The 21,406-nt window shown below is 62.4% G+C and overlaps 3 protein-coding genes across 6 annotated transcripts; all 3 read left to right on the forward strand.

Moving 5' to 3' along the window:
• The first annotated feature begins 1,542 nt into the window (after positions 1-1,542).
• YJU2B (YJU2 splicing factor homolog B) lies at positions 1,543-12,694 on the forward strand. Of its 3 annotated transcripts, none has more exons than XM_044753009.2 (10): positions 1,543-1,658; positions 3,480-3,697; positions 5,308-5,361; positions 6,257-6,339; positions 7,832-7,887; positions 8,958-9,018; positions 9,797-9,939; positions 10,025-10,197; positions 11,823-11,961; positions 12,059-12,694. In XM_044753009.2, exons 2-10 carry the CDS (start codon positions 3,695-3,697, stop codon positions 12,541-12,543), a joined length of 1,197 nt encoding a protein of 398 aa, XP_044608944.2. In that variant the 5' UTR covers positions 1,543-1,658; positions 3,480-3,694; the 3' UTR covers positions 12,544-12,694. The 3 variants fall into 3 exon arrangements, with proteins under 3 accessions (XP_044608944.2, XP_044608946.2, XP_044608945.2); XM_044753011.2 differs by having other exon boundaries at positions 1,603-1,658; positions 3,653-3,697; XM_044753010.2 differs by having other exon boundaries at positions 1,605-1,658; positions 3,498-3,697.
• An 829-nt stretch (positions 12,695-13,523) lies between these two features.
• On the forward strand, positions 13,524-19,025 carry MRI1 (methylthioribose-1-phosphate isomerase 1). Of its 2 annotated transcripts, XM_070492204.1 has the most exons (7): positions 13,876-14,114; positions 14,448-14,570; positions 14,665-14,832; positions 14,938-15,113; positions 16,020-16,196; positions 16,286-16,510; positions 18,271-19,025. In XM_070492204.1, exons 2-7 carry the CDS (start codon positions 14,548-14,550, stop codon positions 18,396-18,398), a joined length of 897 nt encoding a protein of 298 aa, XP_070348305.1. In that variant the 5' UTR covers positions 13,876-14,114; positions 14,448-14,547; the 3' UTR covers positions 18,399-19,025. The 2 variants fall into 2 exon arrangements, with proteins under 2 accessions (XP_044608947.2, XP_070348305.1); XM_044753012.2 differs by lacking the exons at positions 14,448-14,570; positions 14,665-14,832 and adding an exon at positions 13,524-13,763.
• On the forward strand, positions 19,000-21,028 carry C20H19orf53 (chromosome 20 C19orf53 homolog). Its single transcript, XM_044753016.2, has 3 exons — positions 19,000-19,456; positions 19,533-19,588; positions 20,639-21,028. Exons 1-3 carry the CDS (start codon positions 19,354-19,356, stop codon positions 20,777-20,779), a joined length of 300 nt encoding a protein of 99 aa, XP_044608951.2. The 5' UTR covers positions 19,000-19,353; the 3' UTR covers positions 20,780-21,028.
• Positions 21,029-21,406: the final 378 nt, after the last annotated feature.

Raw genomic sequence — 21,406 nt, forward strand, 5'->3', positions numbered from 1 at the left:
ACCCCTCACTAGCTGTGTGAACTTGAACCAGTTGCTTAACCTCTCTGGGCCCATCTCGTCTGTAAAACAGGAATGATAGCGGCTCCCTCTCCCAGGAGCAGCATTCCCGGAGATGACACATGTGAGAGGTGAGCGCTGGTGAACGGTGCTTGGAGAGGAGTGAGCGCTCGGCATGCAGCCCCGAGTTTACAGAGAGCCGGCTCTCGATGCTCCGGAACGGGGCCGGCACCCAGCAATCCAGGGCGGTCGCGAGGCCATCATCTCCCACACTGCCCTTGATAAAGGCCAGCTGGCTGTCGGCCGCTCGGTGAGAAATGGTGTGTCCCTTGCTCCTGACCCCCCGAGGCCTGGAGCACCGAGGGCACCCGCTAACCAGCTGATGCTGCGGAAGAACTCGCTAACCAGCTGTCGCTGCAGAGGAACCCGCTAACCAGCTGATGCTGTGGAGGGACCCGCTAACCAGCTGATGCTGCAGATGAACCCACTAACCAGCTGTCGCTGCAGAGGAACCCGCTAACCAGCTGATGCTGTGGAGGGACCCGCTAACCAGCTGATGCTGCAGATGAACCCACTAACCAGCTATTGTTGCGGATGAACCCGCTAACCAGCTGATGCTGTGGAGGGACCCGCTAACCAGCTGATGCTGCAGATGAACCCACTAACCAGCTATTGTTGCGGATGAACCCGCTAACCAGCTGATGCTGTGGAGGGACCCGCTAACCAGCTGTTGTTGCAGAGGAACCCGCTAACCAGCTGATGCTGTGGAGGGACCCGCTAACCAGCTGTTGTTGCAGAGGAACCCGCTAACCAGCTGATGCTGTGGAGGGACCCGCTAGTTGCGGATGAACCCGCTAACCAGCTGATGCTGTGGAGGGACCCGCTAACCAGCTGTTGTTGCAGAGGAACCCGCTAACCAGCTGATGCTGTGGAGGGACCCGCTAGTTGCGGATGAACCCGCTAACCAGCTGATGCTGTGGAGGGACCCGCTAACCAGCTGTTGTTGCAAAGGAACCTGCTGACCAGCTGTTGCTGAGGAGCAACCTGCTAACCAGCTATCGCTGCAGAGGAACCTGCTAACCAGCTGTTGCTGCTGAGGAATGGGCCTCGTCGGGCCCCCGGGGCGGGAAAGGGAATTCGAAAGCCCCTCCCCCGTGCGGAAGGCAGAGCCGGGCGTTCCCTGCAGCGGAGGAGCAGCCGCACGTGGCTGTTTCCAACAAAACGCCAGTTATGGACACTAGAATTTGAACTTCATGTTATTTTCACAAGTCATAAAATGTTATTGTTCTGATTTTTTTTCTCCAACCATTTAAAAACGGGGCAGCAGGGCTCCGCTCGAGGGCCGTTAGGAACCAGCGCCTGCTTAGACTCGGCCCGCCGGCCGGAGTCTACGGCCCTCGCCGCGCGGCTTCTCGGATTAGGCAGGCGGGGAGGGCGGGGCCGGGGGGGGGGTGGGGCGCCGTGACGTGCGAAGGTCCGGATTGGTCCGCTCCGCGGCTGAGGGCGTGCGGCGGGATCGGCGCTCTGCCAATCAGCGCGGCGCTGCCGCCTCGCCCCGCCTCGCGCAGGCGTCCTGGTCGCGCGAGAAGTGCGCCACGCCCCCTGGCGCGCCCGGCAGCACTTCCGGGCAGAGGCGCGGCGTGACGTCAGGAGGAGGGCAGGTAGGTGCGGGCGGCGGGGCGGCGGGGCGGCGGGGCGGCGGGGCGGCGGGGCTCTGCGGACGCGGGCACAGGTCCCAGCCGGCTCCGCCCCGATCTCCGGGCCCCGGTCCTGCCCGAGGGCCCGTGGGTCCTGGCTGGCGCGGCTGCGCGGCGACGCCGGGGGAGCGGCGGGGGGCGGCGCGGTTCCCTGGGGCGGGAGGACCCCCGGAGACCCCCGCTGCTGAGGTCGGAGCACTCGCTCTGTGCAGGCACCTCCGGAAAGGCGGTCCTGTCGCCCCATCCGCTCTTTCCAGGCGAGGAGGTAGCTCAGAGAAGCTCAGACACTGGCCCCAGGTCACCTAGCCAGGGAGGGCCCAAGCCCGGGGAGCTGCCCCCAGACCTGGGTGGGCGCTTAGCCATTTTGTGGGCAAAAGCTCTTTGAGGCTGGAAGCCGCCCGAGGGAAATCTGGTCCAAGGGGCAGACCTTGCAGATGGAGGACCCGAGGTGGAGGGAGGTCCGGGTGCTGGCGGAACAGCTAGCATCCAGGCTTTGCACCCCAGCTCCTCCTCCCCATCAGCCCCTGACCCTGGGCCAGTCCCTTGAGCCCCGGCGTCGGCGTCCTGGAGGTAATGGTGACATGACACAGAGTACAGGAGGCGAGGACCCTGGGGAGTGCACGACTGAGGTGGCAGGAACGATCAGAGACCAAGCTTCTTGACGCCAGGGAGCCTGCACACTGTCTGGTTTCGTGCAGCCCGCCGGCTGATGATGGTTTTAATTTCTTAAATAATAGGGGGAAAATTCAAAAGGAGAATATTTTGTGACTGGTGACAATCACATGAAATGCACATTTCAGTGTCCCTAAATAAAGTTGTATTGGACTGCAGCCCCCCCCCGCCCCCCGTGCGTTTATACAGTGTCTGCGGCTGCTTTCGAGCTATGGCGGCAGCACTGAGTTCCTGAGATGGAGACAGAAATGTTTACTGTCTGGCCCTTGACAGAAAATGTGCCAGTCCCCATTTTAGAATACGCTTCGGTCCCTCATAGTGCCTCTCTTTGGAGTAAAGAAGAACTTCCTTTCATTTGACATAAAAGTCTCTTCTCCAAACATGCAGGGGGGTAGGGGGTCCTCCCACCCCCAGTTTAAGGAGCCCCTGCATTTGATGGCTGTGTCACCTGCACTGATTCTCGTGGCAGCTCAGCCGGTTGTCTGGGTGGTTCCTGCAGCCAGCATCCCCCAGGGGCCAGGCTCACCTCACGGCTCGAGATGCAGCGACGTGCGGCCTGGCCCAGAGACAGACTGCAGATGGGTGACCAGACACAGGGCGAAGTGTCAGGAGCTCCAGGAAAGGCGGGCGTTTAGGTTGGGGGTCAGACAAGGCCTCTGATGAATGTGATGTCTGAGCTGAGGCCTGTGACCAAGAGCGGACAGCTGGTGGAGGAGCTTTCAGGCCGTCAGCCTGTACCTGCCGAGCCTTCGAAGGCAGCCGGGGAGCCAGGGTGACGGGAACAGAGTGAGCAAGGCGGGGAGGGGTAAGAGGTGGGCTGGGAGAGCCAGGCAGGGGCCCTATAGCCCATGGGCAGGGGGTTGACTTGATTCTCAAGGCGATGGGAACGACTGGAGGGGTTTAAGCAGGAGAGCCATAGTTCAGGTGGATATTCTAAGATCCTTCTGGCTCCTGTGGGGAGAATAGACTGTGGGGCTCAAGGGCGGAGCCAGGAGACCCGGCAGGAGGTGACTGCGCTGCTCCAGGCGAGCGGTGATGGGGCTCTGGACGGGGAGAAGGGCGGCTGTGAATGTGTGTCGGACGGAGAGCGCACAGGACTCTTTTTCTAAACAGAAACGCTGCTCTTCCGAGGTCTCCTGCACCTGGAGGGGTCGGCTGAGCCGCCGCCACTGCACACAGCCCACCGCATCTTCACAGGAGGCCGCGGGCCCCCCGCCAGGCTCCCCAGGAGCACAGGACTGGTGGCGGGTCAAGGCCACACAATCGCTGTCTGCTCATCTTTTCAGATTGGCCGTGTTGAGGGTGAGGACCAGTAGGCAGCTGCCAGGATGGTGAGTAGCCGGGCACGTGCTCACTGGGCTGCTTCTCTTCTGGTCTCTGTCAGACCCCCGCAGGGGCCCTGCCCTCCCGCAAGGGTCACCTCCCCTCCCCAGGCTCTCACTGCTCGTGATCTTTTGGTCCAGTGGTTCTCAGACTTTGCTGTGCATTAAAATCACCCAGAGAGCCCATTTCTTTTTTTTGATTTTCCTGTTAATGAGGTGAAAGTCACACAACAAAATTGGTCATTTTAAAGTGTATGGTTCAGTGGCATTGAGTACATTCACAAGATTACGTGCCAACCACCTCTGTCTAGTTCCAAAACATTCCCATCACCCCAAAACGAGACCCTGTCGCCACTAGCAGTCCCTCCCCGTCCCCTCCCCCACCCCCGGCACCCACCAGTCTGCATGTGTCTCTCTGGACTTGCCTGTTCCGGACGTTTCCTATCAGTGGAATCACACGCCACGTGGCTCATTGTGCCTGGTCCTTTCACTGAACGTGCTGTTTTCACGGTTCGTCCACGGTGTGGCGTGAATCAGGGCACCCTTCCTTTTCATGGCTGAGTAGTATTCCACTGTAGGGATGGTCCACGTTGTGTTCATTGGTGCATCTGTCAGTGGGCATTTGGGTGTTTCCACCCCTTGGCAATTGTGTGAGTGACGCTGCTGTGAATGCGCGTGTACAAGGATTTGCTTAAACACGTGTTTTCCACATGGCTTTTTTTTCCTCCCCAAAGCCCCAGTGCATGGTTATGTATCCTGGTTGTAGGTCCTTCTGGTTCTTCTGTGTGAGCCGCCACCTCAGCGTGGCCACTGACAGACAGGCAGTGTGGTTCCACCACCGGGAAACAAAGCCGGGCCGCTAGAGCGGAGGGCGCTGGACTTAACCACTACGCCTCAGGGCCGGCTCCTACATTGCTGTTTAAAAGCCCAGCATCCAGGGACCAGCCCGGTGGCGCAGCGGTTAAGTTCGCACATTCCGCTTTGGCAGCCTGGGGTTCACCAGTTCAGATCCCGGGCACAGACATGGCACTGCTTGGCAAGCCATGCTGTGGTAGGCATCCCACATATACAGTAGAGGAAGATGGGCACGGATGTTAGCTCAGGGCCAGTTTTTCTCAGCAAAAAGAGGATTGGCAGTAGTTAGCTCAGGGCCAATCTTCCTCAAAAAAAAATAAATAAAAAAGCCAAGCGTCTAGGCCCACAGCCCAGAGCAGGCAGTTGGTCAGAAGAGCTGGTGGGGTGGCCAGGCGTCGGGCTGTGTGCCATGCGGCCGCTTGGGGGGCTGCTGCGGCAGTTCTGCCCGTGTCTGGAGAGCCCCTCGCAGCCAGGGAGCCTCTCATGCCACCTGCACCTCAGCCGTGCTACGTGTCCCTCTGTGTGGGTGCGAGGTTAGCGGTGTCTCACTGTGAGTCACGGTCCCCAAGACTGAAAGCCACTGCTCCAGGAGAGTCTGGCCCTCGTGGAATTTTCCACGGCGATGACCAGGGGTTTTTCTCCCGAGTGTGTAGTCCCCGGTCAGACATGGAGCCGGGGCCGTGCCCCGCGCCGCCGCCAGGTCCCGTCAGGCCCCCAGGCCTCCCGAGCACGTCTCCCCTGAGTCACGTGTCTCTCCTCCCCAGGGCGAGAGGAAGGGCGTCAACAAGTACTACCCTCCAGACTTCAACCCTGAGAAGGTAAGGCCCGGCCGCACCGCGAGGATCCCCTCCCGGGCTCGCAGGCTCGCTGCAGAAGCGTGGGCGCCCCCAGGTCTCGCTGCCTGGTGATTGTCACTCGCGTCTCGGGGCGTCCTCTTGGCTGGCGGTAGACGCGGCTCTCAGCAGTGACCTTGTGCTCTGAGCCCAGCGTGGCGTGTGTCAGCAGAGCTCAGGGTGGGGTGTGGCACGCAGGCTCTGTGTCAGACTCCTCGCCGGCCGCGTGCAGCTCCTCTGGCCGCCTCCTTGTCCCCTCTGCCTGGAATCTCTTCCTCCTTAGACCACAGGCTCCTTCCCTTCCTTTAGGTCTCTCCCCACAGAAGGCCTCCCTGACCACCGTCTCCTTCTCTGTTGCATCGCCTAGTGCTTTATTGCTCTTCGTAGCCCTTAGAACCCCCTGTCGTATCGTCCATTTATTTGCGTATTGCCCATCTCCCATCTAGGCGTCTCTAGGCTCAGTTTCCCCATATGTTGGAAGCGGGAAGTAAAATGACATGACGTCACAGACTCGGGGGGTTAACATGAGATGACGCCTATAGAGCGCCCAGTAAACGTTAGCCCGTGTTGTCATCTCACGTAATCCTCCCACAACACTGGGAGGTGGTCACAGTCCTTGTCCCCAGTGACACATGGGGGAACCGAGGCTCAGGAAGGCAGAAGGTGAGGTCACTGCCCAGGGTCCCGCCACTCTCAGCCCCTAAATGGGAGGGGAGGTTCAGACTCACGTATTCCTGATTCCAGCCCCATGTCTTCGGCAAGGCCTCAGCTGTCGCCTCCCTGCAGGACAGCAGGAGGGGGCCCCTCGCGGCCTGAGAGAGCGAGCCCACGCTCCCCCAGCTCGGCTGTGCTAACCAGCCCCCTCCTCCTTTCCGCATAGCATGGCTCTCTCAACCGGTACCACAACAGCCACCCGCTTCGGGAGCGGGCGCGGAAGCTGTCCCAGGGCATCCTCATCATCAGGTATGGCCCCATTAGCCCAGGACCGCTGCCCCCCATGCCCGGCGTCCGTCTCCAGGAGGAGGCCGTGCCCCGTCCGCCCACTGCTGCAGGGGCTTGGTTCTGTGCTGCAGAAGCCCTGTAGCAGTCAGCCGTTGCCGCATAACAAAACGATAGCATGTATCACTGCTCCCAAGTCTGCAGCTCTGCCGGGCCTCTCACGTGTCTGGGGTCAGCTGGCTGGGACTGGCTGGTCCAGCGTGACCTTGGCCTAGAGACTGGGCCCTGCTCCGCGTCTCTCCTCCTTCGCCAGCCAGCCTGGGCTCGTTCATGGAACGGCGTCAGGGCCCAGGAGAAAGCGAGCAGCGCCATGCCAGGCCTCGGAGGCCGGGACTAGCACGCGCACCGGCACCTCTGCTCCCCGGTGCTCAGGGCTGGTCATGGTGCAGGGCTGGGCCGTGCAGCCCGCCTGCTGACAGGAGGTGCGCAGAGTCGCACGCAGGGGCGTGGGGCTGGGGAGCGGGGAGAACAGCAGCCATTGGTGACCACCATCAAGCCAGGACAGGGGCCCTCCCCGCAGGCTCCCCTTGTTTCTGGCCCGTGCTCCGTGGCTCGTCCGTGGCAGGAAGCAGGAGCCAGCGTGTAGCCCCAGCCCCAGCCAGGCGAGCCTTTCACTGCCCCCTTCCCTGTCCCCTTCGCTGCCCCTTCTCTGCTCTGGGCTCTGCCCTCAGCCTCAGGCTCCACCCCGGGCCTCACAGAGGGTCTAGTGACAACATCACCAGAGGTGGGAATGTCTGTGGAAAAGGAGTCAGCGGGGCCTGAGGAGGCACAGGGCTCGAGGACCCTTCAAGACCCCGCCACGGGGCTGGCCCGGCGCTGTGGTGGTTGAGTCGTGCACTGTGCTTCAGTGGCCCCGGGGTTCGCAGATTTGGATCCCAGGTGCAGATCTACACCACTCATCAGGCCCCACTGTGGTGGCGTCCCGCACCAAAATAGAGGAAAACGGGCACAGGTGTTAGCTCAGGGACGATCTCCCTCACCCAACAAAAAACCAAAACCCCCGTCACATCCCCACGCTGCCAAGCGCACTGTGCTGGCCCACCCGGGCCGCACACCACCACGTCCACTCTGTGCGCCGAGCCTGCCTCGTCGGGCAGTGCCTGCACCTCGCCTCGTTCGTTCCCCGAGGGCTCTGTAAGAGAATCCTGTCACTGTTCCTGGAAAGCCAGGACCGTGTGTCGCAGCTAGAACCGTGACACAAGCCTAGAGGCAGGAGGACCCAAGTACTCTCGAGGTGGACCCCCGCGCTCTGCGGCCTCTCCTCCTCTGCTCGGGAGTTTGGCCAGTGCTGCGGTGGGGCCCGAGGGACACTCCCCAGCGGGGTCAGCCGGCCCTGCCCCCGTCCTGTACCGTCCCGCGTGCAGGGCCCCTGCAGCATGGCCGCACCGGAGCCTGGGGTGTGGGGACCCGGGAGAGGCCCCCGCACCCTGCACACCAGCTGTTTTCTGTCATGTAGGTTCGAGATGCCCTATAACATCTGGTGCGACGGCTGCAAGAACCACATCGGCATGGGTGAGCCGCCCCGCCGTCACGTCCCTCACTGCCCGGCGGGAGAGACCGGGGTGCCCCGCTCAGGACGCGGGGAGGGGCCAGCCCCCGAGCGACTGGCGGGCTGTGGGCGCCTCATTGTGAGAAGCTAGGGGGCCGGGCTCTCAGTTTAGATCCCGTTGGCCACGTCCTAGCTGGGGGACCCTCTGGGCGCTTGAGCCGCCGTGTGCCTTGGTTTACCCGTCTGTGGTATTCAGGTGGTCAAGTGCCCCCTCTGGTGTATCTGGTGCTTAGCGCCTGGCACACTCAGGCCTGTGAACTTGGGGGCTGCTGCTTCCAGCACCTGGGCTGGGGCAGCGCTCGGCAGCTGTGAGCCCTCGGGCGGGTGACCGCACCCTCTCAGCGGCCGCATCTTCGCCGTCACCTGGGCTCTGGGCTCTGGGCTCCGGGCACGGCACCTGGCCCCAGGAGCAGCTCGCCCGCACATGGAGCTGGCAGCTCTTGGTGGGCAGGCCAACCCCTCATGGCCGCGGTCCCCACTGTCGAGGAGGGTGACAGAGCCCCCACGTGCCTGTCAGACCCCGCCTGGGCGTCTGCCCTGGAGGCCACCTTGGGACAAATGGCGGCTCGGCATGACTGCACACAGGGCATCCTCAGGGCCACCAGCAGGCGGCCCGCCCGCCCGGGCTGTTGTCCTAGTTTAAGCCCCTTGTGTCCGATAAGCAAGGTCAGACGGAAAAGCCGAGACGTTCCCCAGGGAAGTACTGGTGCTGAGCTTGCGGAGCGGCCACAGCCCGGGCAAGGTGCTGTCAGTACCTGGGTGATAGGTGGGGAAACTGAGGCCCAGGGCAAGGCGGCTGGCCTGAGGTCGAGTGGCTGGTCAGGGTGGCGGCAGGATTGGCACCTGGGCCCTCTGGCTCCCACCTGCCCTCCCCTGCGGCTTGAGCCCCTGTCACGCAGCCTGGACACGGCCCTTCCCACCTTGGACTTCAGTGCCCTCCTGAGGTGCCTCCCCTGTGGGGGGCAGTGCCACCTGTCTGCCCCCACCCCGGGTGGCCTGAACCCCAGCCTCTGCACTCTTCTCCTCCTCCCAGGTGTTCGCTACAACGCAGAAAAGAAGAAGGTCGGCAACTACTACACGACCCCCATCTACAGGTAGGGGCAGCCTGGGGGCATCAAGAGGGACGCGGGGTGGCCGCGGGGGGCTGCAGAGGAGTCTGAGCGGGAGAGAAGTGCACACCCTCTTCCTGATGGCCGTTCCCTGCAGACCTTTCCTGGAAACCATCCTGGTCTGTCAGGCACATTCTCCTGCCTAGAACCCTCCATGGCTCCCACTTTGCTCCAAGTAACAGTCTGAGTCCTCCCACAGCTCTGCCCTGCCCCCTCCCTGCCCCACCTCCTCCCACTCTCCTTTTCTGCCTCTGCTCCAGCCACAGGCCTCCAGGCTCTCATCCCTCACACCCCAGGGGTCCCCCCTCTGGAACACTCTCTTACCGACGTCTGCAAGGCCCCTCCCTCCCCTCGGGTTTCTGCTCGCACACCCTCCCACTCTGAGAGGCCTTTTCCAAAGCGGCCGACACTGGCTGCTTGTGCGTTTGCTCCGACGCAGCCCCCATGGGCACATCAGCCCCCCGCCCAAGGGCTGACGGCAGTGCTTGTCCCCAACGGCTGGCGCAGAGCTGCCACAGAGCAGCCCAGCCCAGAGAGTTTGTTGAATGAATGCATGAATGAATGACGAAGGAACAAACTCCAGATGGGAGGTCAGTTCTGGGGTGACGGGGTGCATCTTTCCCGCCCACGGCTGTACCCCAGATACAGGGGTGCTCAGCAGACAGTTGTGACTGACAAGCATGGACAGAAGAGGCAGGCAGGGGTCCCCGGGTGGCCTGGGGCGTGGCCGCGGTGTCCTGACTGCCACCCACCGCCCGCCCAGGTTCCGGATGAAATGCCACCTGTGTGTCAACTACATCGAGATGCAGACAGACCCCGCCAACTGCGACTACGTGATCGTGAGCGGCGCCCAGCGCAAGGAGGAGCGCTGGGACATGGCAGAGAACGAGCAGGTGCTGACGACAGGTGAGCGTGCGGCCAGGGGAGCCTGAGGCCGGCTGGCCTGCGCCCCCGGTGGCCCAGGGCCCAGCGCGCTCTCCCTCCGCCACAGAGCATGAGAAGAAGCAGAAGCTGGAGACGGATGCCATGTTCCGACTGGAGCACGGCGAGGCCGACCGCGGCATGCTCCACAAGGCCGTCCCCACACTGAGCCACCTCCAGGAGGCACAGAGTGCCTGGAAGGACGACTTTGCCCTCAACAGCCTGCTGCGCCGGCGGTTCCGGGTGAGCGCGCCCCGCCCAGGCACGACCCTCATCCCCGCGTCCTGGCACAGGCAGGCATTTTGCCCTCTGAGCCTCGGTCTCCCCATCCGTCACGTGGCTCCTGCCCCTGGGAAGAACGGCCCTGCTGTCAGCCGGTTTGCAGAGCGGAGGCCAGCTCCTCACACCCGTTCGTGAGCATGCTCTGCTGTCCCCGGACCAAGCCGCCCAGTCAGCCTGCCCGCGCGGCAGTTCCGAGCTGTGTCCGCGGCCTCGTGAGGGTGGGAGAAGGGGGTTCGCTCCTAACAGAGCGGCAGGCCCGTTCTAGTGTGGCGTGTTTCAGGGTGGCGTGGAGTCACGGCGCAGGGGCCAACGCCCGCCCTCGGGGCACAGGCCCGGCTCAAGGGCCCTGCAGCATGGCTGCCACGGGCCACAGTGGCTCCACTTCGTGGGGCCGAGTTCCAGGGCACCAGGCCCCGGGGTCACATGACCATCACAGCCACGGGTTTCGGCCTGTGCCCAGAAAGTCTTGCGGGTCCGGCAAAGCTGTTCCTCTGCCTCCCTCTCCGAGCCCCACAGGCTGCCGGCTCCCGTCTCCCTCCTGGCGGCCTCCCGGCCTCCTGTGCCCGTCGTTACTGGGAGTCGACTGCTCACGTTCCTGTTCAGCTGTTCAGCGTTTGCTGCTGAAGGCGCCCCTGCAGCCAGGCCAAGCCCGGGCTGCATCCCCGCCCCTCTGGTGCCTCCTGGTGGCAGGTCTAAGGACCCTCAGAGAGGACATCCCACCACCCTCCCCTCTCCACCTCATTGCTTGCCATTGCCCCGCCTGCTCCCTGCCCTTCACTCGGTGGCTCGTCCTTCCAGAGACTCAGGCCCCAAGCAGTCAGCCGGACACACCTCCCTGTCTGCTGTCAGGGTTGCCTCAAATGAGATCCAGAACCTGGCCGCTTCTACGGCCCCGTCATCTCCACCTGCACCTGCACGGTCCCTCCTCTCTGGTCTCCAGGCTCCAGCCCTCGCCCGCCCACCCCCCCCAGTCTGTGACCCCACAGCAGCCAGCAGGTGCCTGGGAGCACCTGAGTCAGTGCACGTCCCTCCTCTGCTCAGAACGCTTCCTGGCTTCCACTTACTTACACAAGCAGGCAAAGTCTTCCCTGCATGCCACCAAGCCTGAATGATGTGCCCTTTCCTGGTGCTCTTTCTGCTCCAGCCACACTGGCCTCCTCACTGTTCCTCAACTGCTCCAAGCATGCTTCTGCCTCAGGGCCTTTGCACAGGCTGTTCCTTCACCTTGGAACACTTTTCTTCTAGATACCCACATGGCTCCCTCCCTCAGACATAATCTCAGGGAGGCAGTTCCTGGCCCTCCCCCCTCCCCTGCACCACGTTTAAAGGTGAACCCCAGCCCACCGTCCACACCCTCTCCACATTCTCTCTCCTCCCACTTGGTCTCTCGTCCACTAGAATGTCAGCACCAGGGCCCGGGTTCGGGCTGCACTCTGCCACACCCCACGTCTACAACAGGCCTGACGCGCCGGGCGCTCTAGACGTCTGTGGGACGAGGGAGTGAGGGACCGAATGATACACGCGGTAACGATGATGCTGAGGCAGTGCACGGGTGGAGGCACGGCTCTGACACTCCCTCTCCACAGGAAAAGAAACGAGCCCTGCAGGAGGCGGAGGAGAGGGATCAGGCGCTGCAGGCCAAGGCCAGCCTGGCCATCCCGCTGGTGCCCGAGACCGAGGCCGACCGCAGGCTGGCCGCCCTGCTCAAGCTGCACACCCTGGACTGTGCGTGGCTGGGGGCGCAGGGTCGGGCGGGGGCAGGGCAGGGGCGGCCCCGGCCCCCTCCGCCCTCCTTCCAGCGCCCTCACTTGCCCTCCCGCAGCCTATGAGGACAAACAGAGACTCAAGCGGACGGAGATCAGCCGCCGCTCCTGGTTCCCCCCAGCCGCAGCGCCCGGCACCGGCACCAGCACCAGCACCAGCAGTGGCACTGGCAGCAGCGTCCTGAAGAAGCTGGCCCAGAGCCGCAGACCTGCGCCCGCCGGCACACCTATCACCGTGGGCACCCTGGGCATCGTGCGGCGGCGCCCCCAGCATGCGGGTGGGATCCCCGGACTGGGGGGGCCAAGGGTGCCAGAGGGGACCACCCAGGACAGGCCTGCACACCCCCAAGACTGCTCTCAGGAGACCGTCGAGACCCCCCAGACCAGCGGGCCTGGTGGGCAGGAGGGGAGCGGTCAGCACAGGACCCCATCTGCGCCAGGCCCCTCCCAGGACACAGCCTCCCCTGCCCCCCAGGACCCGCGGCAGCCAGGCGGCCTCAGCTCCTCCCTGGTGGCCGACTACTCTGACTCAGAGAGCGAGTGAACACCCCTGTGGAGGCGGCGGCACCCAGGAGCCCCCAGACCGCACCCCTCCCCGACCTCGACCTCCCGTGGTGCCACAGCTCTCATGTATTTGCACCTGGAGAGGGTGTCTGTGCCTGGTGGGACCCCCACATTAAAGCCTTGGGTCTTGGCCCCTGCTTCAGGTTATTAGGGGGGCCCAGGGGCAGCCCCCACCACCACTCAGCCAGGCCTGGGGGGACTCAGCCACAGGTGCTGATGCTGTGACCACAGCCAGGGTCCCCATCATCTTGCCCAGGGTCTGAAGGTAGTGGCTCAGGTCGGCCTGCAGTAGGGGCAGGCTTCCTAGGGGAGGTGGCACCCGCTGAGTGTGAAGGGTGGAAAGGGAGCAGGGGGCACACACCCAGGACCTGTGCCAAATGCAGCTGGGGCTGGAGCACACAGGTGGAGGCTGCTCGGTGTCCCCGGCCCATGGGGGCACCTTGGACAGGTCACTAAAAAGTCCCTAGCACGTCGCTGCTTTTGAAGGAAACGTACACGGAGCAGAAAATGGCCCAGAAGCAGGCGGGCATCCCCCGAACCTTGGAGCAGGAGGCTCCTTTCACAGAGGGTGGGGCCTTGCGTGTGATAGGCACTGTCCCAGCCGCTGGGGACACAGCGGGGGCCAAGCCGGGCCGGGGGCTGAGGTTCCCGCCCAGCTCCTGCTGGCGCGGCTCCGCGGTGGGGGCCTGACCCCCGGGCCCCGGAGAGGTGGTGGGGCAGCAGGAAGAGTCCGTTCATTCTGGGAACCGCGCGTGAGGGCCACGGGAGCGCTCGCTCTGGCTGGAGAAGTCAGGCAGCTAAGGGGGCCAGCCCGGGGGTCGAGGGTCCTGCTGTGACCCCGTAAGTCCGGTCAGGCGAACGCTGAGTGCAGGGCCCGGCCTCCCGCAGGCGCCGCACAGGAGGCCGAGCGCGGGCGGGGCTGCTGGCAGGAGGCGGGGACGGGGCGGGGGCGGCCACGTGCGCGGCGGGCCCTGGAGCGCGCGGGTCGATGTGCGCACGCGCGCCGTCCGGGGCGACCCCGCCCCCCGAGCGCGCGGCCGGGTCCCCGTCCTCGAGCGCGGCGGCAGTATGGCGCTGGAGGCGATCCGCTACTCCCGGGGCTCGCTGCAGATCCTCGACCAGCTGCTGCTGCCCCAGCGCAGCTGCTACGAGGCGGTGGGCTCGGTGCGCCAGGCCTGGGAAGCTATCCGCGCCATGAAGGTGGGCGGCCAGGCTGGGGCGGGGGGCGCATGGGCTGGGGGGCCGGCCGGGTTTGGGGGCGCAGGGCCGGGATGGTGGGGGCGGCCCCCGTCCTGACCCGCGCCCCCCGCAGGTGCGCGGCGCCCCCGCCATCGCGCTCGTGGGCTGCCTCAGCCTCGCCGTGGAGCTGCAGGCCGGCGCGGGGGGCCCGGGGCTCGACGCGCTCGTGGCCTTCGTGCGCGAGGCGCTGAGCTTCCTGGTCACCGCCCGGCCCACCGCCGTCAACATGGCCCGCGTCGCCCGCCAGCTGGCCGACGCCGCCGCCCGGGAGGCCGAGCGGGAGGGCGCCACGGAGGAGGCGGTCCGGGAGAGGTAGGGGCCTGGGCCGGGCGCTACTCTGTGCGGAGGCTTTGGGGTCCTATTTGGGGCACAGCGACATGTTTTCCAGATGGGCAAACTGAGGCACGGCACGTTTAGTCCAAGGTTACACAGGCAGGGCTGGAGTCCACCGTCTGCAGCCTGGCCTCGGCATCTTTGGACTCAGCCCCTTGGCTGCGCCTCACCTGAGCATGCCCAGTCCTTGTCTGCCCTTGGAGGTCCTTTTCAGGGTTCTTTCCTCCTCCTGCTTTTTGCATTTCAGGAATTTTATATCCTGTTCTAGTTCCTCCCTGCCCTCTTCTTTTTCCTCTCTCCCCGCCTTCCCAGGTACAGCGTTACTCTCCGTGGTGCTTGATTCCACCAGCCGGGCTCCTACCTCAGGGCCTTTGCACGTGCCATTTCTGCCGGCCAGGTGTCCACGGAGCTAATGCCCTGGTCTTCAGGGTTCAGGTTTCTGCCTTCCCCACCCCCTCACAATCCACCTCATCCCCTGCGCCCTGCTCCTGACTCCATTGTCTTTTCCTTCACTCTATGATCTGCACAGTCTGCTACCCCACACCAGTGTCAGCTCCCTGGGAGCTGGGACATTTATCTCGTTGTGTCCCCCGGTGCCTGGCCCACAGGAGGCGCTCAGTAAACACGTGTTGCATGATCGAGTGGAGGGCCAGGTGGCAGCGGCAGAAGGGTGCAGGCCGAGGGCCGCTGCAGGCAGGTCGGAGTAGGAAGTGCTCCTGCGGAGCCTCCATGGGAGGGAGGAGGGGCTGGCATGGGCCCCTGGTCCTGGTGGCTGGCGCCCAGAGCCCCTTGTCGCCCCCAGAGTGATCCGCTGTGCCGAGGACATGCTGGAGAAAGACCTCAGGGACAATCGCAGCATCGGGGACCTCGGAGCCCAACACCTCCTGGAAAAGGCAGCCCCCGGGGGCGGCAAGGTGACTGTGCTGACCCATTGTAACACTGGGGCGCTGGCCACCTCTGGCTATGGCACAGCCCTAGGTGAGTGCACGTCCATGGGGATGGGGTAGGGCCTTTTGTAGATGCAAGAAGAAGGAACAAAAGCTAATTTGCCCACCAAAAAAACAGTAAACTTATTAGTTTTTGTACAGAAATAATTAAGAGGGTTGTTTTCAGGTACGGATGGACCCAGGGTCTCAAATGCTAGTATCAGGACCCATCCATCCCAGTGCCCAAGCTCTGCCCTCCTCCTCACACTCCATGGGTCAGCAGGGGGGCTGCCAGCATTTAGATCAAGAGGAAAAGAGCCAAGGGTCTCCCTGCTGACTGGGCCAGAAAAGGCTTCTTGCATCTCAGGGGAGCTCACAGGGTCAGCTGCCCATCCAGAATTAGTCAGTCAATGGGCACAGCCTGAGCCAGACAGTGAGTAGAATGTGGACTCCAAGAGGACTGAGGAGAAGGGCCTGGACCCCCACAAAGAAAGATTGGGGGAGCTGTGACAAAGAGGGGGGACTGGGTCCTGGGAGGTAAGGTAGCAGATGCCACTCCACTCTCAATCCTCAGGAGTTTTCCCTGCCTGCCTGGGTCCCACCGTCATGCGTGGGGACTGAGGCCTTGATGGCAAAACATTTCTTCATTCACTCAACAAACATTTTGTAAGCATCTGCTGTGTGCCGTTCATTCATGCATGCGTGCATTCCTTTATTCACTCAACAAACATTGATTCAGCCCCGACTGTGTGTCAGAGACAGTTCCGGGCGCAGGGGACCCAGCAGTAACAGTGTCTGCCTGAGGAGGAGGGACAGACACGCCCGTGTAAGGCACAAACCTGTACAGTGCATTCGGAGGCGACGAGTGGGTGGAGGAGCAGGGAGCGGTGGTGGGGTCCGCCGCAGCCAGCGGCCGTCCTGCCATCTGTCCCCTCCGGCCTCGCGGGCCGGGCCGCAGGTGTCATCCGCTCGCTGCACCGCCTGGGCCGCCTGGAGCGTGCCCTCTGCACGGAGACGCGGCCCTACAACCAGGGCGCGCGGCTGACGGCCTTCGAGCTGGTCTACGAGCAGATCCCCGCCACGCTCATCGCCGACAGCGCGGCGGCCGCAGCCATGGCCCAGCGCAGCGTGTCCGGTCAGCGGGGCAGGCCCAGGGGACATGTCCTGGCGGGGGCGGGGCGCCAGGCGCAGGCGGGGTCGTGACCCCAGCGTCTCGCTCCCCAGCCGTCGTCGTGGGAGCTGACCGCGTGGTTGCCAATGGCGACACGGCCAACAAGGTGGGCACCTACCAGCTGGCCATTGCCGCCAAGCACCACGGCATCCCCTTCTACGTGGCCTCCCCAAGCTCCTCGTGTGACCTCTGTCTGGAGACGGGCCGGGAGATTGTCATCGAGGAGCGCCCCGGCCAGGAGCTGACAGACGTCAGCGGGGTCAGGGTCGCGGCGCCCGGTAAGCCGTCTGCTCAGAGTGGAGGGGCATCTGTGCCGGGACAGCCGGCGCCTTCACAGGGCAGGTGGCCCTTGGGGTGGCAGCCGCCTTCTGACGCACGGGCCGCTCCTTCAAGCCGTTTCTTGGAATGGAAGCGTCTTGGAGGTCAGCTTCAAGGTCAGACTGTCTTGCGAGAGAACAAACACCTGGTAGCGGTGCCACCGCGGCCGGCCTGGGTGCCCTGTCCCCAGGCCCTGGGTGCCCGTCCCTAGCATGGGCCGTTAGGATGACCTCCCTCATAGGCCCACGTGCTGTGGGATGTGGTCCCTGGCCCTCAGTCAGGGCTCATGGAACATTAAGCCTGTGATGGAAACCTTCTCTAAGGAGACCCGTTAAGGTCCCTCATCCTGCGGACACCGTGGGGCCACCCCGTAGTCCATGTATAGAGTAAAAATCATTGTCTACCACCAAGCAGAGGACATTCCTGACGCTCTGTTCTCTCCTCTGATCACTTACAGCTTTTTAAAGATAGACCCTTAATTCCAAAACTTTTTTTTTGGTGTCACTGCTTTCCTGGAGGCATAATTAGCACTGGTCAAAATCCAGAAGACCGTGGAAAGCAGGGGTGACAGTCGCCCCGCCCCGCCCTAAGAAAGCTGGGGCCAGCAGGGTACCAAGGAGGAGTGACAGCCAGGTGCAGTCGGCAGCCCCAGGACTCTGCTCCAGCCAGCGGTCACAGGGACGCAGACCCGGGGTGCGGGTCTTCTGGTTTTTCTAAGAGAAGCCTCACATTTTTTCACGTATGAAATTGCCCACGTTTTGAAAGCTGGCTGCTAATTCGGTGGTCCTAGAAAAACTGTGAGCAGAGAAAACAGTTACGGCCCCCTTTGCGGCCTCCTGTGTAAGAAGCTGCTATGCACTCAGCACGTGCTTTCAAGGGCCTGGCCGATGCTGGCTGCCACGCAAGGTGCAGAGACACAGGTCCCTCATGGAGCTGACAGTCCGGTGGACGAGACAGACAACCAAGGAGACAATAACAGTTATAGTGTATGTTGGAAGGGGGTGAGGACTGAGGAGAAACAGGCAGGCACAGAAGGGTGTGGGAAGTGTCCGTGCCAGGGGTTTAGGCAGGCTGATCAGAGAAGTGCCCAGTGAGAAGGGGACATTTGAGTAAAGACTTGAAGGAAGTGAAACAGTGAGTCATGTGCATATCTGAGGCACAGGGGGCAGCCTGTGCAAAGGGCCTGAGGTGGATTTTTGGAGGTTCTTAAAGGGATCCTTGGGGGCTGGCCCCGTGGCCGAGTGGTTAAGTTCGCGTGCTCCGCTGCAGGCGGCCCAGTGTTTCGTTGGTTCGAATCCTGGGCGCGGACATGGCACTGCTCATCAGACCATGCTGAGGCAGCATCCCACATGCCACAACTAGAAGGACCCACAACGAAGAATATACAACTATGTACTGGGGGGCTTTGGGGAGAAAAAGGAAAAAAATAAAATCTTTAAAAAAAAAAAAAAGGGATCCTTGGAGCAGGCACAAGTGGGGTGCACGTATATAAAACTTTGAAACCTTTTTCTTGGACGAGGACAGTCCAGGAACTGTGGGGGCTCTAAATTTGTTACTGGGTGCCAAAGCCCATGCCTTTGTGCACTTTTGGGGTGAGCATCCCCAGATTGTCAAGGATTCCCCAGCTCCAAGAACCACTGTGGGGGGGACAGGTGACAACAGCTTGAGAACTATCACTGAGCCACGTGCCTGCCTTCTTGCCTCCCGTCTCCCCCCGCAGGGATTGAGGTCTGGAATCCTGCCTTCGATGTCACCCCCCATGACCTCATCACCGGCGGCATCATCACGGAGATGGGCGTCTTTGCCCCCGAGGAGCTCCGGGCAGCCCTGAATGCCACCGCCTCCTGAGTGGGGCACCCTAGATGGAGCCCAGAAGTCACCGGCCCGGCTCTGCATACTCTGCCCCGATCCTCCTAGATTTTATACTAAACTTATTGAATGGCCTGCCCAAAGCTGACCTCCTTCCCTCAGCCACACTTCCTCCTAGAGCGGGGAGAGCAGACAGGGCCTTTGCACGGCCCTTAAGAGCCCAGCGGCTGGAGCCAGGCTGCCCGAGTTCGCCTCCCAGCTCTGCCACGTTTTCTGCTGTGTGATCATGGCCAAGTCACTTCACCTCTCCACGCTGTGGTTTCCTCACAAATGGGGATCTTACTAGTTCCACCCTGTTAGGGTGCTGGCAGGGCTGGGACTCTGCAGGGGTGCCCAAAAGGTCGGTAATCAAGATAAGTAATAGTTTCATGCAATATTTTTTAAAAATCAAAATTCACGCAAAAACAACCTGTGATAAACAAAATAGCAAGATTTTAAATAGAATGGAACCCTGACCTTAGACACCTTGAAGGTACTGACCTCACCTCTGTTACTGGCCCTCGTTCCAATAAAACTTTATTCACAACATCAGGCAGCTGGGCAGCAGGCTGTAGTTTGGTGATTTGATTTTTTTAATAAAATATTATTTTTAAGTGTTGAAAATTATTTATCTTGATCATTGAAGTTTTTGGCGCACTCTTAAATTTTGCCTCACCCGAGTCCTAGACTGAATTTTGTACATAAAGAGCATGAAACAGGGTAAGTTTTACAAATAAGCGCCCAGTAAATGTTAACTTGCCTTTGTAACCTTTCCTTTGAAACTCCGGAAACGCTGCCTGTGATCCACCACTTTTGCCATGTACTGTCCCTTTAATTCTTTGCCACGTTGTATCCCGTGAGCCTTTGCGCCCTCTGACCCCACTGTATCCCACCGTGCCCTGCGCTTTCCGGCTGCCGGGTTCACGGCCACGCCTCTTCCGACGCAAGCGCGACCATGGCGCAGGGGCAGCACAAGTTCCAGGCGCGGAAGCCGGCGAAGAGCAAGGCGGCGGCGGCGGCGGCGGCTTCCGAGCGGAACCGGGGCCCGAGGAAGGGCGGTGAGGAGGGGTCCGGGGGCTGGGGGTGAGGCGGGCCCGGGGCTCCCCCGCCTCACGCGAGCGCGTCTCTCTCCAGGCCGTGTCATCGCCCCCAAAAAGGCGCGCATCGTACAGCAGCGGAAGCTCAGGAAGGCGAGTGCGGGCGAGGGAGGGACCCGGGAGGGGCCCGGAGCCGGCGGGGGCACTCGGGAGGGAGGGAGGGGCCCGGAGCCGGCGCGGGGCCTGGGAGGGAGGGGGGCTGGGGAGGGGCCCGGAGCCGGCGGGAGGCGGGGCGGGGGGGTGGGTCGCGGGGAGGACCGGAGATGGAGCCTAGAATCCGCTCAGGGACGAGGGATGGAGCCTGGAGGACTCCCTGCTCAGGGAGCGTTAGTTCCGTCCCCCGTGCAGTGGCGACAGCATCATCACCTAGCATTTAACAGGTTTCTAGGCCTGGCAGGCCAGAAGTATTCAACGCAAGTCAGCTGCTGTGGTTGTTAACGTTCTGCAGCGGGTGGCATGGGAAAGGAGATGAAAACTGCACCTTTGCAGGAAAGCAGCGCATAGTTGGGGAGAGTCGCAGCTTCAGGAAGGCTGGTGTTTCTTTGCCCTGAGCCTCTCCCCTGTGCCCTAGTCGGAGGGCTAGCGCCTTCCTCCCAGACTTATAGGGAGTCAAGGTCACTAGGCACCTGTAAGCGCTGAGAACAGCGTGGGGCACAGTAAACGATGGCTGCTGTGGCCATTGCTGTCGTTTTCACGGCTGTCTTTACATGTGGCTTCGTTATATGTAGGTGAGTAGTGTTGAGTGTACAAAGAAGTTACAGAGACTTAAGACTGGTTTTGGTGGAGTCAGATCGCAGCCTGTATCGTCATCCGTGTGCCAACCCGCCCTGCAATCTTGAGCAAAGTGCTTCGTGTCCCGGAGCTAAGTTTTCTCCCACCCAGGCCCCCAGCCACCTGCTTCCCTCCATCTGGTGGTGGGCGAGGCGTGTGTCTCAAACTCAGCATGTCCAGAGCCAGGCCCTGAGTCCTCCCCTGCCCCGGCCCAGGGTCCTGCCGTGGTCTCCATTCCGGATCCTCGGGGTCGTTCTTGAGCCCCTTTTTCTCTTACATCCAGGTCGGATTCCATCATTTTTGCCTTTAGAATTATTAGAATCTGACCACCTGGAACCATGCGGTCTGATTGCCCCCTCGTTGCCCCCTCAGGACCTGGAGGTCGGGATCCGGAAGAAGATCGAGCATGATGTGGTGATGAAGGCCAGCTCCAGCCTGCCCAAGAAGCTGGCGCTGCTGAAGGCCCCCGCCAAGAAGAAGGAGGCAGCCTCCTCCTCCAAGACGCCTTCCTGAGGACAGCAGCCCAGGGAAGACCATGCGCACTGTGGGGAGCAGGAGCCATGCGCCCCAGAGCCTCAGGTGGCACCTCGAGCTTCACTGGGCCGGCCCGTGCGCCGGTGACCAAGCAGCAGATCCATAGAGTGCCTGGAACTCAGCAGAGGCCAGAGGGGACCGGCACCAGCTCCCGCGGCCCCCTCCCCTCTCCAGGTCCTGTCTCCACAGTTTCAGCCTGAACAATAAACCGGACTCTCCCTCCTCCTGCATCGTGCACTCTTGTGAGCCAGCCAGCACTACCCCAGCGCTCTCCCCAGGGACTTCTGTGCTTCTAGCCTGGGGGTCACCCTCTGCCAGGGACGAGCCAGGTGTCCAAGGGAGCCACTTTCCCTGTGGAGTCAGGAGGGGCCGCTGGTCTGGTGCCCTCCCTCTGCTGGTGGTTGGGCTGGCAGGCTGCGGGCTGGGCGACACTGACTTGCTATCTGGGAGAGGTGGTGGCACCTGTGGGTGCAGTTGGCTGCTCCCCCCGAGGTGGGTGACTGGTCCCCTGCTGGCCCATCCTTGCCTGGCCAGCCTCACCCACCTCAGATGTGCTTTTTTTGGTCCCACACACAGTGGTGTTTAAAACTTCTTGAACTAGCAACG

This window comes from Equus asinus, chromosome 20, assembly GCF_041296235.1.
Source record: "Equus asinus isolate D_3611 breed Donkey chromosome 20, EquAss-T2T_v2, whole genome shotgun sequence".
In the NCBI taxonomy this organism is placed as follows: Eukaryota; Metazoa; Chordata; class Mammalia; order Perissodactyla; family Equidae; genus Equus; species Equus asinus.